Source organism: Kryptolebias marmoratus, linkage group LG5 (genome assembly GCF_001649575.2).
Source record: "Kryptolebias marmoratus isolate JLee-2015 linkage group LG5, ASM164957v2, whole genome shotgun sequence".
NCBI lineage: Eukaryota > Metazoa > Chordata > Actinopteri > Cyprinodontiformes > Rivulidae > Kryptolebias > Kryptolebias marmoratus.
This window is the reverse complement of record NC_051434.1, coordinates 2,844,405-2,861,685: the sequence shown is the minus strand read 5'-3', so window position 1 is coordinate 2,861,685 and position 17,281 is coordinate 2,844,405. Positions and strand designations below refer to the sequence as shown.

At 37.0% G+C, this 17,281-nt stretch overlaps 3 protein-coding genes across 5 annotated transcripts in view; 1 reads left to right on the top strand and 2 right to left on the bottom strand.

Moving 5' to 3' along the window:
* LOC108242675 (gamma-enolase) overlaps positions 1-1,641 on the top strand; it is a 19,867-nt gene extending 18,226 nt beyond the window's left edge. For both annotated transcript variants that reach the window (XM_017427669.2, XM_017427670.3), the window contains exon 13: positions 725-1,641. In XM_017427669.2, coding sequence (XP_017283158.1) covers positions 725-794 — 70 coding nt within the window. In that variant the 3' untranslated portion in view covers positions 795-1,641. The remainder of the gene's footprint in view (positions 1-724) is intronic.
* Positions 1,642-1,946: 305 nt separating this feature from the next.
* On the bottom strand, positions 1,947-8,005 carry LOC108242621 (triosephosphate isomerase). The gene is made up of 7 exons (XM_017427584.3): positions 7,752-8,005; positions 6,829-6,952; positions 6,258-6,358; positions 5,645-5,761; positions 4,881-4,966; positions 4,083-4,170; positions 1,947-2,487 (listed from the first exon to the last, which is right to left on the bottom strand). The coding sequence occupies exons 1-7, from the start codon at positions 7,861-7,863 to the stop codon at positions 2,369-2,371; spliced, it is 747 nt and encodes a 248-aa protein (XP_017283073.1). The 5' UTR covers positions 7,864-8,005; the 3' UTR covers positions 1,947-2,368.
* A 1,198-nt stretch (positions 8,006-9,203) lies between these two features.
* gnb3b (guanine nucleotide binding protein (G protein), beta polypeptide 3b) lies at positions 9,204-16,911 on the bottom strand. 2 transcript variants are annotated; one of them, XM_017427688.3, is made up of 9 exons: positions 16,657-16,911; positions 14,610-14,726; positions 14,105-14,250; positions 13,313-13,376; positions 12,819-12,975; positions 12,670-12,736; positions 11,364-11,565; positions 10,824-11,040; positions 9,204-10,159 (listed from the first exon to the last, which is right to left on the bottom strand). In XM_017427688.3, exons 2-9 carry the CDS (start codon positions 14,676-14,678, stop codon positions 10,053-10,055), a joined length of 1,029 nt encoding a protein of 342 aa, XP_017283177.1. In that variant the 5' UTR covers positions 14,679-14,726; positions 16,657-16,911; the 3' UTR covers positions 9,204-10,052. The 2 variants fall into 2 exon arrangements, with proteins under 2 accessions (XP_017283177.1, XP_017283178.1); XM_017427689.3 differs by having other exon boundaries at positions 16,670-16,911.
* Positions 16,912-17,281: the final 370 nt, after the last annotated feature.

Genomic DNA, 17,281 nt, shown 5'->3' with positions numbered 1-17,281 from the left:
TTCAGTTTCTATGCACCACAAATTTGGAACAAACTTCCAGAAAACTGTAAAACAGCTGAAACACTGGGTGCCTTTAAATCTCAACTTAAAACCCACCTGTTTAGAGTTGCTTATGGCTAAATTAGGGTTAGAGTGCGGGGTTTTTGATGTTTGTCTCTTTCTTACTGTTTATTCATTGTCACGTGCTGTTTTTATTTTGTTTTTTAATTATGTAAAGCACCTTGAAATGCCTTGCTGCTGAAATGTGCTATACAAATAAAATTTGATTGATTGATTGATTCCCGACCCCCAATTTGGGAACCGCTGCAGTAGATCAACTAGAGGATGCTGCTTCTCTCACGTCCTGCAGGTCTTAAAGAGACTTGTTTCCTCCTGTAATTTAATGAAGTGACTTTCAGATACCTATCATCTGCTGCTTTGTTAGGCCTGAAACTTGTTTAAGTGAAAAAATATCCAAAGTTCAAAGAAAGAAAGAAAAAACTTTCAAAGGTCCTACAGAAAGCCTGGAGTTACTGATCAAAATCAGATTACAAGAAAATTTGGCTCCTTTGAATAAGACAAATAAGGAAATTAAAGGAAGTTTTTCTGCAGTACTAAAGTCTACAAACAATCTAACATTTACTTCAGCTGATTAAAGATACTGCTTTGAATGAGTGTTTTCCTGCAGATAAACTTTTTTTTCCCTGCTGTAAATTTATTCTCTCTGACCTTTTCTTCTTTGCAGGATTGAAGAAGAGTTGGGCGACCAGGCTCGTTTCGCAGGCCATAACTTCAGGAACCCCAGCGCCCTGTGAAACTGACCGAACGAATGACTCACACACACTTATGCACGCCAACACCCACACAAACTGACACCAACGACAAACAAGGAATGAGCCATGTACAAAGAACGACCACACAAATTCAGGAAAACACACTCGCTAAAGAGCCAAGCTAAATAAACAAATAAATTTATGCACTTGACTTAAAGAAGGGAGGTGAAACTGTATGCACATGAAACACACACACACACACGCAGCGTACGCAGATGCAACACCTGAAAACGCACATGCAGGGGAAAACCTTAAAAATATAAAAGCCAGACATGCACTGTTACTGTAGGGATAGTTCATGTACAGCCAGAAGAGAAACCTGCAAAAATAAAGATTAATGTTGTAAAAACAAAGAGGTAAAGTAGAAATAATGTAGAATAACTTAGACTGAAAGAGATGGAACAAGTCTAACTCTTAAGACCAAAACGAGGATGATGCAGTTGAGTGAAAGCAGTAAAACTCCACTCTGTAACACGTGTAAACACACACCTGGACACTCAAACCTGCACTCCTCCCACCTCTGCACTCCATCCTTTCTCTTTTAGTCTCCTTCTTCTCGTCCCGTCTGTGTCTGTGTTCCTTTTTCTTCTCACGCCGATGTGATCCTGATGACGTGTCTTTCATGCTTGAAGTCCTGCCTCTGTCTTAAGGAAGAGAAATAAATCTAACTTTGAGTCTCTTTGACCCCTTTGGTTCCCCCCCCCGAATGTCCATAGAGTAGTGTTGAAACAGAAGAAAGAGCAAAGAAAAAAACTAATCATTATCAGAAAGCTTGTCACTGCAAATTATGTGAAAATATGTGAAATAAAAAGAAAATGTTAATTTACAATTTATAGCATTTTGTCCTTATTTGTTCCTTCAGCTCATTATGTGTATTCCCAGTTGTTTTCCTGTTTTAATAACAATTTAACCACTCCTGCATATTATGTGTTATTTTAGCTAATGATAAATCAAAATGTTCAGCTCATTCAGGAGATGAGTGCTATGACTTAAGGTTTTTGAAAATATTTAACTTTATTTACAAATATTTTCCCCTATGAATTCATTGAGATCACTTTAGTTCTTTAAAAAACATTTTTTTTGTTTGCAAATCCCATTCACATTAGATACAATGCAAATAAACCACCAAATGAACATTTTTCCCACAATTTATTTATTTATTTGTTTGCATTTTACGTCAGTTTTCCTCAAACTCTTTATTAGCAAACTTCAGTAAAGATATTATTGTAAAGCTTTAGTTCCTGTTGTTGGTGAGAGCTACATTATTCCTGCGGTTTATTCAAGTAATGTAGGTGAAGACAGACATAAAACAAAATATCACCAGTAAATTTAACAGCACATGAAGGAAAAGTGACTTTACTAAAATATCAACCCATGACTTCTGTAAGGTAAGACCTAAATCACAATTTACAGATAAAACTACAAAATAAAAACTTATTAAACATTTTTTTAAATTTAACAGACATGTTTATGTGGATCAGTCGGTGCAGCCTGCAGACAAACAGTGAATAAAGTGCTTTTTTATTCCTTATTAAATTTTATTCTGTCTGGGTGCGTTATGCTCGTGCGTTGATGATGTCAACAAACTCCGGCTTCAGAGAGGCTCCGCCTACCAGGAAGCCGTCCACGTCGGCCTGAGACGCCAGCTCCCTGCAGTTCGCTCCCGTGACTGAGCCTGGAGACGAACAGATGGTGGTGATGTGGGAAAATTAACCTGCCTTTAAATGATTACATCACATTTCATTCAGAAAAAATCTTTAAATCATATTCAAATAGTCAAGTTTATAGGGACTAACTGCAAAATACAAATTAAAAATTTGACTTTTTCTATCAAGAGTGCTGACAATTTCACTAGTTGAGTTTTGTTTTTAGGGTTAAAAGCAAAACTGAAATATTAAAAAACTTTTTTGGTTTCAGTGATCATATATCTTATTATAAACATCTGATTATTGAGGAATAATATTGTATTACCAGCAGAACCTGCACAGAAATAAAGGAAGGGCTAAAAAAGAAATAATTGTAGCAGAAACTATCCAGAGAAATACAATCCCACACTTTTCTCAAACTTTATGGCTCTAATAAAACCAAGGTTGTTAAAAGTGTTAATAATTTGCACTCAGACACAGAAAACTTTATATTTCAAAGCATATCACTTCTGACAAATAATAAAAAATCCATAATCACAGCCATAAAAAGCATAAATGGGCTTAGTTTGGTTTTTATGCTTTTATAGATTTATTTTATTAAGCTGCTGTATTTTACAGCAAAAGGATGTTTTTGTTCCCACTTATATTAAGACAATGACAGATTTTCTTTTGTTCACAACAATATTCTTAAAACTAATAAGCTTTAATGTAAAGTCATAATAGTTTAGATGTATAAATGCAGGAAACAAAGCTCACATTGCTGCTTTATTTCAGTTTTTTTAGTTTGAAAACCCACATTCTGACCGTTTCCTGACCTCTGTGAGGCTGTAACGCTCATTCTGCACCATGACACAAACTTACAGAATAAATTCTTTAAAACTTTCCACTGTTTGGGAAGTGTATTCACACAACTGATGTGACAGCTGTCTTTATATCACCACTGGGTGTAGTTCAGGTGACGTTTATTTTGTAGCTCCAAATAGCCACGCTGCAAACCTTAGAGAGGAAAAAGAAGGCTAACGTTCAGCAGCACAGTTTCAGACCGTCTCATTAAAGAGAAAAATAATGGTCAAACCCAACGACCCCCCCGGGAAATGTGTTGAAGGAGTGTGAGGATATCTGGATCTAATGAGGGATAAAAACTCTCTGAACTAGTTGTCAATGTCAAACACTCAGGATTCCCAAAGGGCTAAGCTGGAAGTGGGAGCGTAGGGAGAAACGTGTCGTTATTTGCTATGTTTTAAATGTTTGATAACGGAAATTTATTTTGCAACATCTGGCCAATCATATCATGGAGTGGCTCTGAATGTTAGATGAAGACAAATCTGACTTAAACTGACTTAAACCGATTTATTCTGAAGTGCAGGCTCATATTTTTGTTTTAGAGTGCGACAAAAGACTGTAAGATCTTAAAATGTATAAAATCACATTATTTTTCTCATTTTGAGCAGTTCTGCAGCATTTCTGCAACTTTCCGCCTTACATCCTGGACCATAAAGAAGAGATTCAGAGGCCTGTGGGGAAAATATCTCCCTTTGTTGTGAACTTTCTACAGTTATATCTTTACAGAGTTGGAGGAAAAAGGCTAAAAATATGATTAGGGTTGTAGAAACATAATATTTACCTCCATAAATGATGCGAACAGAGTCAGCCACATCATCTGAGACGTTCGCTCTGAGCCAAACCCTCAGCTTCTCGTGGACCTCCTGAGCCTAAAGACAAACAAAATAAACAACAGCTGATCCTAACTGTGTATACCTTTTTACATTTGTTTTTGTTAAAGATATTTAATGTTGTTGCCCAGATTTTAACATGATAAAACTTTCCTTGTGTTGTCAGTTCCATTCAGTGCATCCGAGGTTTCGGAAACCAAATTATCTGAATTAAATGAACTCCAACGTTTTGTTTTTGTACCAAATAATTATCTTCATTGATTTCAGGCACCAGCAACAGAAGTGTGGCTTCAGTCGACTGAATCCAGGTGTGAAAATGATAAAAAAAAGATTAGTTTTCAGAGGGGAAAGAAAAGCTCAGATACATGAATCATAAATGACACGATGATTCCATTTTGTTGTTTATACAATGAAAAATTATTATTTTCTATCATCCTAAACTGTTTTATTATTTAATCGTTCTTGGCGGTATTTCTCTTTATTATTTGGATTCTTTTTATCTTCAGGATCAGTTTGTTGTTTGCTTACAGCTTGAATTCATGCTTTCTTTTTTGCTTTAGTAGTGAATTTAACTTGAATTATTTTAGGCTCCATCAGACTGAATCTTTTCCTGTCGATGGCTCACTTTCATGTTTCAGACACGAACACCGTCAGGAGGGACAGATTTAATCAGAAAAATAATTTGTCCTTTGTTCGTTTTCCAATCAGACCCAATTCGAAGCACAGCGCTGCCTTTTCTTTGGCTTTACCTGCTCAGGTGTGGCGGTCTTGCCGGTGCCGATGGCCCACACCGGTTCGTACGCCAGAACCACTTTCCCCCAGTCCTTCACGTTCTCTGTAACACAACAGCAGCCCTGAATTACACACAAAATACTCAAATATTTATGACTTCAGCCCCACATAAACATCTTTTATATAACATCTGCAAAGGAATATTCCTTCACGAACAAACATTTTAATCCATACTGTCCTTCAGGCAGCGTTAAGATGAAATCATCCATAAAATCTCCCACTTGTCTTTTTGTTGCCTTTCAGAGCAGCCAGTGCCTCTTTAACAGAGGCAGAAAACAGCTGCGGCTCTTGAAATTCTTTCAGCAGTGGAGACCACTGACCTATTTACATTTAAAATCAGTAGGCAACCTACTTTTAGTCCAGAAGGAAGACACACGAGGCCGACATGTTAGCAGAGAAAGGAGCGTTAATCGGGTTCTGTGTCCCAGAGTTCAGAACAGAAACAAGAGAGTTACATAAAAATACACCGAAGCTGCATCCATGAATTCATTTACTCATTAACAACTATCACAGTTTTTTATCTTAGCAATCAGTGAAGCAATTATTTCACTAATAAACTAATTAATTACTGATTAGTGTAAAACATTTTGAGCCCAAGAAAGAAAGGCTAATAATAATTAAAAACAAATATTTTTATTAGAATAAATGAAACTGATTTAGTTCTTTTGGATGTTTTTGGAGAACATGGCAGAAATTAGAGGAAATTGTTATGTTTTTTTACCTGCAATGACTTGCGTCTGAGCGTAGACGACTTCCTCCGTGGTTCCGGCCTCTCGCTCCTCCAGCTTCTCTCCGACGCAGGCGATCACTCCCAGATCGCTCTCCAGAGCGTGAGCCACTTGAAGTTTTACAGCAGATGTGTCTGTGACGTGTTACAGCAGCAGCACATTCAGGAAGGACGACGGGAGAAAACAATCTGCCTTTACTGGGAAAGTGTCAGATAATCCAACAGTTTGGTTGTATAAGATGTTTTTTGTCTGGTAAATCCTGGTAAACATTTGCATCATAATGTCAGAAGTGGAAAAAATCTATAAAAAAGGTTTGCAATCAGTTACAGGTTGAATATGTTTTACTTTAAAATCTAAACCAAGTATATTCTGAAAAAATAACTTCCACTTCTTTGTCTTTGTGTATTTTTACCTTTATGTTGTGACCTTTAATAGAGGCTGAAATTAAAATATTAAGGATATTCAACTCAAATCAAGTTGTTTTGACTTGAGTGCAAAGCCAGCATTTTTGCATTTCTAGGGTAAAAGAAGGAGAACAAAAATAAAAGGGGAAATGTCCAAAATAACATCAGATGAAGTATCTATATGTTGAAGATCAACCAGAAACCTTCTGTCCGATCAGCTCGTCACTCTCCCCGAACACGTGGCGTCTCTCAGAGTGTCCGAGGATCACCCAGTCGGCGCCGCAGTCCTTGATCATGGCCGGGCTGGAGGGACAGGACATGGAGACGTCACTGAGGTTGACCATCTCATTACAAGCTGAACTAAATCAAGAGCCCAATTTAATGTGGCTTATTATCCATAAATGTTTATTTGTGATCAATCTTTTCAAACAAATCATCTAAAATGTTCATATTCATCAAATAATTCAGAATTAACAAGCAGTTTTCCATCTTTGAGAAGACTTTTGTTAAAGTTTTTAACATTTTCCCTTAAAAGAAATAATAAATAATTGTTCATTAATCCAGACGGCTCTTCATTATGTTTAAATTTTCTAGGACTGTTATATTTAAACACCTTTTTTTAAAAGGAATGCCTCCCATCATCATTCTGAACTGCACGATGGGATGATTGAGGTGTTTTTTTTTCACTCATCATGTCACAAACTTAGAACTGAGCAGGTGTTGAGATTATGAATTGTGTTTAGGTAAACACTGATAAAAAGTGGCTGACAGACCTGATCTCTCCGGTAAACGCTCCCTTGGACACCTTGAAACAGTTCTGGGCTGCGACGCCGATCCGGGGATCCAAACAGGACCGAACGAAGTCCAGGTAGATGGAGGGAGCGGCACACACCACCTCTGACAACAAAGTCTGGGTTTTAGTTGTTTGAACTGCTGACACTTTTGTCTTCTTTGAACAAAATAGTCCTAAAGTGATGAGACCTTGGAGACATTTAGGATAAGACACTAACTGAACAGATTTGTTGAACTTGCAGTAAGAATTTATTACATTTTGGTGACTGGATCTTCATCATGTAAACAGTTTTAAACTATTAAAATCAGCCTGTCTGACCAATCACAGCACATGAACACTGCTGCTAGAAAATCAATTTAAAATAACTTAATATAACAGCTTAAAGTCTTCCTTTGTTTAATAACTCTTCTATATAAAAAGATAATGGCCGTTCCATTTACTCTCCTAATGAAAACACTAGTTACAATAAGATTCTGGATGTGTTTGGGATGATGTTGTGCAATAAACTGAACCTAATCTAAATTATTTCACCTATGAAGTTAGAGCAAAGGCTGAACATTAAGTGACAAGACTTAAAAATTATTGCAAAGCATCAAAAACTTAGTCATGCTGAGTTAAAAACACTGAAACATTAATGTTCTGTTCTGCATTCTTTCAGATTTTGTACAAGGTAAAAACTGGATTCAAATGATATTCTAAGTCCTGCTTTTTTGTTTATTTCAATTTTATGTACATGTATTTACTGCCACAACAAATAAATGAGCAAACAAACAATAAAACTATAGATGTAGCCTAATTAGTCCACCGCCTGATCACGTGACTCTATCAGTCTATCAGCATCCTGATCTTTTTTCCCCATCATAAATCAGAGATCGATCAGAGGGTTATTGATCAGTCTGTTACCGGTGTCATCCTGCAGGCTGGAGGTGTTCAGGCTCAGGATCAGCTCTCCCAGAATCCCCTTGTTCCCGTTCATCTTCCAGTTTCCTCCGACGAAGAAGCTCCGGAGCGCCATGTCCGCCTGCTGGGGGCTGGTTTCCGGTGAGGAGAGGAGGTGGAGGTCCGGCTGGAGTGGAGCTCAGGTGCTCAGGTGCAGAGGGAACTATCAGCACCGAACACCGGAGGTGATCTGGGCTCTTCAGCCCTGGGATTAGGAAGAATGGAGAAGCTCTTGGCTCTTTACTGCCCCCTGCTGAGCTGACTGAAAACTCCTGGAAAGTTTCAAACTTGGATTTTATCACATGAACATATACACAGCAGCTCAAATACCAAACAAAATAACAAAATGTAACATTTCAGTTTTTAATGAGTACAATATTTGCTAACTGGATGTGTTCATCAACTAAATAGTAAATATTAGTAAATTTGGATTTCTTGAAGCCTAAAAAATAAGATTTTTACCTTTACTAACTCCATCATTTATTTATCTTTGCTGATTTTGTGTAATTAACAGATTTAGGTAAAAATCTTTGTAACATTAGGTTTAAAGACACAATACTGTGCAAAAGTCTGAGTCCACTCTTGATTTTTGTATGTTTTCTGTCCAAGCAGCCAGACTTTCTTGTAATGTTTTAAATTGGTCTTTTTCCTATGGCTTTGGAAAATTTACTGGCTGTTTTTTTTTCCACATTTTCAGTCCCTGGCCATTTCCAGAAGGAAGTTTTTGTTTGTTTTTCTGTTTGTTAAACCATTTAGCTCTGATATATGAACCATCCAGGCACAAAAGAGCTCCTGGACTCAAGGGATGAACCAGTGATTTGTTCACACAAACAACTTAGCAAAGAACCAGTTTTAAAAATGTCTCTCACAGACAGTTTGCTCCCAAATCATAAAAATAAACAAAGATAACAGATAAAAAGGAATATTTTAGCACCAACGAGGTGATTTGAGTTCATAACTGAAAACTTGTCATATAATTTATGATCAACGGAAAGTTTCAGGTATTTCATGAAATTTTTTTTCTTAAATTTCTCTCTTAAATGTTTTTTAGATTTTAGTTTTTTAAAAGCAACTCTCAGGTGCTGCTCGTCTCATTGAGATTGATGTTTTAGATCTGACACATTGTCTTTTGTCCACTTTTCTCAAATTTTAAGCACTCACTGGACAGTTTTTTGTTCAGTATTCCTCTGAAAACGCTCATATAATGCACTGAAAATGAGTCAAAAAGATCCTAAAAATGTTTGGAGAACTATTGATCAAAACCACTTTAAAAAATTACAAGAAAATCCAGCTGCTTGGATATAAAATGTAAAGAAATTAGAAGTTATGCACAACACTGTTGTTTTAAATGTAGAAATGCGGCCACATTTTTAGGTAAATTCTGGAAATAAATGCAGAGAGACACAAACACTGATATGATTTTAATGCAGAACTCTATTTATTAGAAAGATTTTCCAGAAACTTTGTCTTTTTTACATTAGAGTTGCACAAAAACTACAAAATGCTGCAGAGCCCAGGGAGGTGAAATTAGCTTTAAAGGTTTTTAAAGACTGCTTTGTTTAGTTTGGAACTTCCGCCTTTAAATCATCATTTATCTGAGATGGTCACATGATCACATCAGCCATGTTGGAATAAACCTTGTGTGTTTTAAGCAGTTGTTTGCAGGTGAGCCATGATAACTTTACAACACTTTGGATGTTTGCAGCCCCACAAAAAGAAAAAGAGAACAAGATATACATCAGTTTTTTATTCTAATTATTAAACTGTTAAATAGAAATAAATTTACATGCCAGTCTCTCATCTAGGTTGGGTTCAGTTACAAGTTAAAGATCTCAAAGACAAAAATAAATATCTTATTCTATAACAAATTTTCAATAATAATGAATTTTCTTCTTTAATTTTTAAAAATCTACATGTTCTTGATGTTCTTAGATGGATTTTATTCTTTGTTCTGTTGCTGTTTTTTTAATTTAATGTGCTATTTTTAAAAATGTGTTTCAGTATCTGAATCATCTTGACGGCGATGAAGCTCTTCTGTACATTCAGCAGGACGCGTCGGCATCGTTTAACAGTGTGGCTCTTTCACAACGAGGAAGAGGAAGAGATGAAGAGATGAAGACAGAGAAAGGAGAAGGTCTTCTCTTCTCTCCTCTTTCATATTTTCATCCCTTCTTCCTCTCCTTCTCTCTCTCCTTCTCTTTTCTTCTGAGGTTTGTTTTTATTTTAATGAATTTATTTATTTTTCTTCTCCTTTCTTGAAATGTCTCAGTTCCACAGTTTGAGGAAGCTGTCCCAGGATCCTGTGCAGACGCCCATCCCGTCAGCGGGGACGCCGGTGCAGCTCACCCTGTTGTCGTGGCCGGAGAGAACACCTGGAGGAGGCAGAGAGACGATGATGGCAAAGTATAAAAGATGAGAGATGCATCATAAATAAACACATTAAAAAAGAAGGAAATATGTGAAAAAAAACTGTACATGGGGAAAAATAGAATGAAAGACATTGCAAAATAAAAAAATAGAAAAGTATGAAAAGAAAAAGGTCAGAGGGAAGGTGAAGGGTGAAGTGAAAAGGATTGAAAGATAGCAAAAGTATTAGAAGACATAAGAAAGAGATTTAGATATGACTAAAAAAACATCACAAATAGAAATAAAACAGGAAGAGGAAGTTAAAGGAAGCAAAAAAGAAAATATATATATAAACTGCTGTGACAAAAGACATTTATTTTATATGTCAAGCTTGCATTTTGTGTGTAATTAGTGAACATACAGTTTGTTTGCAGTGCCTACATGTTAAAATGTGAAAATTATTCTTTTGAGTCCTTTAGTCAAACTCTTCACTGCAGGTTTTAATGATGCTGCATGATGTTTATTCTATTTTTATAATAAATTGTATGATTCAGTTAAAAATCTCCAAAATAAAAAGGTCATCAAATGTCTTTTTGTCGCATTTCATTTTTGTTTCATTGCACAATCGACCTAAATCACTCACAAAGCATCTAAAATGTACAGATTTCTTGATTTCTAAGAATGCCTCACCAACTTTCTCTCCCTTCAGTGAGTCCCAGATGTGGCAGTTGAAGTCGTCGTAACCTGCAAAGATAAGGCGGCCCGAGCTGGAGAGAGCCAAGGATGTGACGCCGGCGTTCAGGCTGGCGTCGGTGTAGTTGATCACCTCCTGGTCAGAGCGCAGGTCGTACATTTTGCAGGAACAGTCGTCGGAGCCTGTGATGATGGCGTTTCCACTGGGGAAGAACTGAAGAAACAGTTTGTGCTTAAATGTTAGACAAGAGGTTAGTAGTTGTATATTTTTCTGACCTGATCCACCACTTCCAACACAATGCTACCTCAAAATGTTTTAAAAAATGATGTAAATGAATTCTGTTTTAGGGTGAGAATTGTGTATTCATAAGCGAGATTTTACCAGTCAGACATCAAATACTGGTCATTATAAAAACAGATCCTGCAGTTCTTCCACTCAGTTTGTTACCCATCCAGATCTGAGTGTGACATCCTGACAAACAGGTTGTGTTATTTCTGGTGTGTGTGTGAGTGTGTGAGGCTCTGCAGCATCCTCACAGAGATGGCGTTGATGTCGCTGGTGTGTCCGGAGAAGGTCTGCTTGCAGGACCCTTCCCTCAGGTCCCACAGCTTGGCCAGAGAGTCGCAGGCTCCAGAGATGAAGAACTTCATGTCCGGAGACAGAGCCAGAGACATGCAGTCCCCAATGTGGTTGGTGAAGACAGTCTTCTGCTTGCCAGTCTCTATGTCCCAGAGACAGCTGGGCGGGACGGGGGACAAAAAGAGGAAGGAGGACAGAGGAAAGAAATAAGAAATTTGCTTCATTTTGGATCTCATCAGTAATGAGTCTGACGGATTTAATGTCTCAGGTTTAACGTCTTGTTTATGTCCATTCTCTGTGACATCTAATATTTAGGACAAGTTAAATGATGGAAAAAAAAGAACCAAATGATGTCATGAAGTCAAAGGTTTGGTGTGTGATAAACAAGTGTTTGAAGATGTTTGAAATGGGAGAATTAGTGATTTATCTTATGTTTCCAGCCTCACAGTTTCATAACAAATACTGACAATAAAACTACAGCAAGTGCAACAGCCACAGAACCACGTTTATTAGAAAAATAAAAATAAAAAAAGCATCAGAACAATAAGTTTAAATAAATAAATACATATGTGAGTGACTAAATAAATAACTAATAATTTAAAATGTCATACTAAAATGCACAATTTTCTCTAAAGCTAATAGTTACATCATTACCAGCTGGTTCATCCTTAAAATACTGAGAAATAATAAGAATAAGATAATTCAAACTGTCTAATGCTGAAAAAAGAATAGTTTCAGAACCCTGTTTGTTGTCATTCATGACATCTGAGACATCTGAGGACAAACTGTGTTGCCAGGCAAGTCTAAAATGAACAAAATAAAGATAAATAAGTAACCTAAAATCCAGAGAGCAGCTTCAGGGGCTGAGTTCATGATCCTCACAGCCTTTTCACAGCATTCAGTGTAAAATGTAAAAGGATTTTTGTTTTTTATCTTAGAATTTTGAAAAATATTCAAAACTTGCATGAAGATGAACTAGTGGCCTGTGTTTGATTTAATGGCAGCAAAAGCTTTTAGGCGTGATGTTTCATTGTGATGCTGATAGAATTAGTCTTTTTTTCTTTGTTGCAACATTTACTTGGGAAAAAGAAGCAAAGTTTTTCTTATTTCCTAACAAACATTTCTGCACCTGGTTTGTCAGATCTCAGTTTTTCTGTCATTTGTGTGTCTTTCTTTTAAAGCACAGATGTTTCCTGTAAGTCTAATCTATATTTTAAACACAGTCGTTGCCACTAATCTCAGGTTATTTCCAGATAAACCTACCAGGTGGTGTCACCAGAGGCCGTCAGGATCTCAGCATCACTGAGGAAACGGCAGCAAGACAAGTAACCTGGATGGGAAACAAAGTTCTTAACATCTTGTTTTCTTTACTGTGATTTTAACTTTAATCCTTTGAAGGAAACCCTCCTGACCTGTGTGTGCGTCCAGCTCCCTGAGGGTCTTGGGGCTGGCAGCCTTGATGTTGTAGACTGTGCAGATGTTATCCAGACCACCGCTGGCCACCAGGTTACCAGAGGGGGCGAAGGCAACGCTCATCACCCAGGCAGACTTTAGAGGGACGGCAACCAGCTGGGAGGAGGAAGGTCAGCTCTGTTCATTTGTTAACAACTCATCGCTTAATTCAACTTTTATTCAACTGGGCAAAAACCTCCAGCTAATCACAACTTCACTTCACTCTTTTTATATACCTGCATTTGTTCCAGTTTTTAAATTGACTTTAAATAAAACAACTGTATGAAGTATAAATGCATAAATGATATTCTTTGATATTTGTAAAAACATCATAATAAGAACCTATTAGATGCTTTTGATTGTTTGTTATTAACTGTGCTGCTTAAGATTTACAGCTTTGTGGTTAAAATATGTGTAATTTCAGGTATAATGAACGTTTTGGATGGGATCCTACCTTGTTCCCAGTGAAACAGTCCCAGATAAGCAGCTTTCCATCCTGTGATGCGCTGACCATTTGCCTATTAAAGAGATCATTTTTACATCAAGAACAATTAATTTTTTTGTCCACAAGATGTCAGTAAAGAATAAAAAATGACAAAGTTTAACACGGATGAAGCAAAAACCTAACTTGTTTTACTCATTATTGACATTTCTGTGTGTACAATTATTCAGTTATGAATCAAAATTAAACAACACACTCACTTAACAAAAGTCTATATCATTGAAACATGTTTAAAAATACCTGGTAACTAATTTAAAACCCTTAAATTAAAATGTTAAACCAATTTAAATAAAAAACTGTGAGCTGCAGGGAAATAAAAAGGTAAATAATTAACTTTTTAGGTTCCAAAATTATATCAAGCTAGAAAAAACATGTATTTGTGCTCAGAAATTATGATTTCTTTAGTTAAACTAACATGTTTTTTTAACATAAAGTTACCATACACAGAATTTATTGGTCAAATTACTAAAATTGACACAGTAACATGAGGTAAACTTGGCAAACATATTCCTGCTTTTCATTTAGAGTGTGGTCATGCAAAATGATTTAATCCAAGTGTTAAAGCAAACTTTAACAGGACAAATGAAGCATAAATCTGAAGCTAATTAAATAAAATTCCTTCACTTATATTTTGTCTAAACATCAGTCATGTAAAATGTTGCTCATTTTGGTGTAAATGTTGCTCTTTAGTCAGAATATCAGTTAAAATCAAAGCTTTTAACCCTTTCCCCCCCAGTAATTTACCTGGAGTCTGCAGACCAGTGCATGGCATAGATTTTAGCCAGGTGGCCTTTGAGTGTCTTCCTGAGCTTCAGTTGGACCCGACCCACCGAGGCGACACCGCTGGCTGCTGCTGTCATGGTGGTGTCATTCACCGCCTTACGAGCCGCCTGAGGAGAACATGTCAGGAGGAAAGGAACAAGCTCATCAGAGGACATCAAACTCTGTCATTAGTTCATTTTCTGATGCCTTTAAGGGATATAAATTTAATATAACATGGACTCTAAACTGGTTTCATTAACACACTCTGCAGCTATTGTAATGTTTACTGTATTAAATGTTCTGTGACCACATATTCGTCCATTATTTTTTTGTGATTTTGCAGCTTTTTAAAGTAAACTAGGTGTATATGATTCAAGAAAAATCTCTTTCTATTTTAATGGATAAAGTCAGGTTTAAAAATCTGAAAGAAGGGAGAGACAATTAACACTCAGTAGGAAGTAGAGTATCCCACAGAGGAAATGCTCACCTCAATCTGTGTACGGAGGGTATCACACTCCTTTTTCAGTTTATCTATTTCAGCTTTATCAGCTGCCATGGCGACAGATGCTGGAGGATGTTACTGACGGAAAATGAAACAGTCACTCTATAACAGGAAACAAAACAAATCAAAAAAAGTAAAAGTAAGACATGAAGGTTACTTTTCAGACTTCAGATACTTTGGGTTTAATTTCTTTGCACTGACAACAGATTAGATAACTCTTGAGAACACCTCAGGGTGAGTTATGGCTGCTACCTTCCCCCCGGTTTACCCTGACAGCTTGTAAATCACACACGGGTACACAAAGAGCTTGTCTGAAGGTGATTCAGTTACCCTGAAATCTCAAAGCAAAGCACTTGGATTGCATTTGCACCATTGTTTTTCCAGCAAAGATTAAAGTCTGACTTACAGATGTAATCCTACAACAAAGTGGCAGTAAAGTGAGCTTATGGTGGAAAAACATGGCAGCAGAGGAAGAAACAGAGGAGAGAGAAAGAAGCTATTTTATATATAAAAAAAACACTACCCCTTTTGTCTAAAATGTCAATCATCTTGACTTCTACTTATTTACTGTTTTGAGATCAGTTTTACCTTCTTCTTCATCTTTTCTTATTTGTTTTGAACAAAACTAAACTTCAATCCTGTCCTGGGCTTCTCAGCTCTGTAGTTAACTTTTTAAAGCAGCTGTTTAACCAAAGAAATCTGTATTCATGATTTGCATTACGTTTCTGTTAAGGAATATATCTGTTAAGTCTTAAAACAAAAACCAAACCTTTATTTTGCCCCTGCTTAAAGCTTTGCGTGCAGTAGTATAATGTCCAGGTCTAATTCTCTGTAATGAGATGCTGACGTGTGACAGACGTAATGCCAACTTCTGCCTTTCAACAAGAGCAACTTTCAGGGCTAAAACTTTGGACTTTTACTCATCAAGGGAATATAATTGCTAGTTGTAAGTAGAAAATCTTATTTAAATCACTCCAGAGTGCTTTAAGAAATGATAAACATGGGATTTAAACATTAAAAAGCTGCATATTGTTATTTATTAATAATAAGTGGAACAGCATCATATTCACTTGAGAACCTTTTTAGTTTTCAGATGTGATGCAACAGAAAAAGTTGCAAGATAATATAACTAAATAATCAATTCAAAACTGCAGATTTGTATCCCTGCATTCATTCACAGTTTTGCAAAATAAAGTCTCAACATCTATCACAAATAAAGGTTAAATTGTCAGGATGTGGTCAGTTTGCAGCACAGAATGAACCTGTGACAGGATGCAGGAGAAACCTGGTGGTGCAGCGGCGGTGGTGCTGAGGGGTTTTGAGGTGGATTGCTTCAAGGTTTTATTTCCCGGTAGAAGATCTTAAGGTAAGCTTTATTGCTCCAATCTCCTGTCATCCGATTACTGGCTGCTCTTTGCCTCCAGATCAACAAACAGGAGGGGTGATGAAGAAGAAGTGGAGGAGCAAGAGATTCTTTTGAAGCCCAAACCATGAACAGCTTCACCTGTTCTGTCCTGTCCTCTCAGCTGAGGAGCATTTAAAATCCAAGACATGATCTTATTGACCAAATGTGTCATGTGAAGCTATTTCTTAGAGGTTAAAACAGAAGAAATTCCCTGCAGTAGAAACTCAGAGGCACAAAAACTTAGGTTTGTGCAACAGATTATGTGTGTCACACCTGATGCTAAAATCCTTTTTGACAGCTTGCATCCAAAAAGCAACTTTAAAGGAGTAAAAGGTACTGATAAATTATTTTGTTACTTGCCAGAAATGTATACCTGAAACTGTTTTCCCAAAGTATTAGGAGCTGAAACAGTTTAGGCCTTGATCTCTGAATACTAATGCTTTTCTGAAGTCAAAATGCAGCAGCATTTTTAAGCAAAATGAAATCATTAGTAAATTCTGCACACTATATATGCATGCTGCAACTTGTTTTCCAGATTTAAAAAGAATGAAACCCAGAAGAAGTCGCAGCAGCATCAAACCTTCTTCATCAGCACCTGCAGAGAAGCATTTAGTGAAAACAATTCACCTTTTCCACTCACAATGAGGGCCTTCTCTCCTGCAGGTGAGCAGCTTCTTGTCTCTGTTGCTTCCAACCTTTCAAGCTCCTTCAGATTCTACAATCCAGGTTTTGACAGCCGGCTCCTCTGATGCTCTCCCCCAGCAGACTGCTGATGGAGCTTTGCCTGTGAAAAACTCTCTCTTTCTCCCTCCCTTCCTCCACAGAGAAGGACAGCTGAGGATTGGAGAGGATGAAGGAGATAAGGGATGAAAGGATAAACCACAAAGATGGAAACAGAGAGAGAAGGAGAGAGACTGAGAGAAACAGGGGGAGGGAACATGGCAGGAAGACTCAGGTAAACTGATTGGAAGGAAAAACAGGTTATGAGGTCAAATGACAAGAGAGGGTGAAGAAGCAGAGGAAGGTGGCAGGAAGTTAAAGAGAATCTGAGAGAGATGGAAAAGTCTGCAGAAATTTGAAGAAATTAGGGATTTTAGGAGAAAAGGAGAGGGTTTATAGCACATTTAATCAATTTAATGTGCAAGAAACATTTTAAATTTGACAAAATGGGTATCTTTCAAATAACAGAATTATTTTAACCATCAAGTTGTTGCTGACACTCGTGTTCTTACATGAGTTTTGTGATGATGAG

What these genes read in the sequence shown, in the direction of transcription:
- gnb3b (XM_017427688.3), bottom strand. Translation starts at nt 14,678, where the DNA reads ATGGCAGCTGATAAAGCTGAAATAGATAAACTGAAAAAGGAGTGTGAT. An exon ending in GCGACATCAACGCCATCTCT is followed by an intron (nt 11,041 to 11,363) that starts GTGAGGATGCTG and finishes CTGTTTCTTCAG; the next exon opens with TTCTTCCCCAGTGGAAACGC. An exon ending in ACTGAAGGGAGAGAAAGTTG is followed by an intron (nt 10,160 to 10,823) that starts GTGAGGCATTCT and finishes TGCCTCCTCCAG; the next exon opens with GTGTTCTCTCCGGCCACGAC.
- LOC108242621 (XM_017427584.3), bottom strand. Translation starts at nt 7,863, where the DNA reads ATGGCGCTCCGGAGCTTCTTCGTCGGAGGAAACTGGAAGATGAACGGG. An exon ending in CGAGCTGATCGGACAGAAGG is followed by an intron (nt 5,762 to 6,257) that starts TTTCTGGTTGAT and finishes TAAAACTTCAAG; the next exon opens with TGGCTCACGCTCTGGAGAGC. An exon ending in TCAGACGCAAGTCATTGCAG is followed by an intron (nt 4,967 to 5,644) that starts GTAAAAAAACAT and finishes GTTGTGTTACAG; the next exon opens with AGAACGTGAAGGACTGGGGG.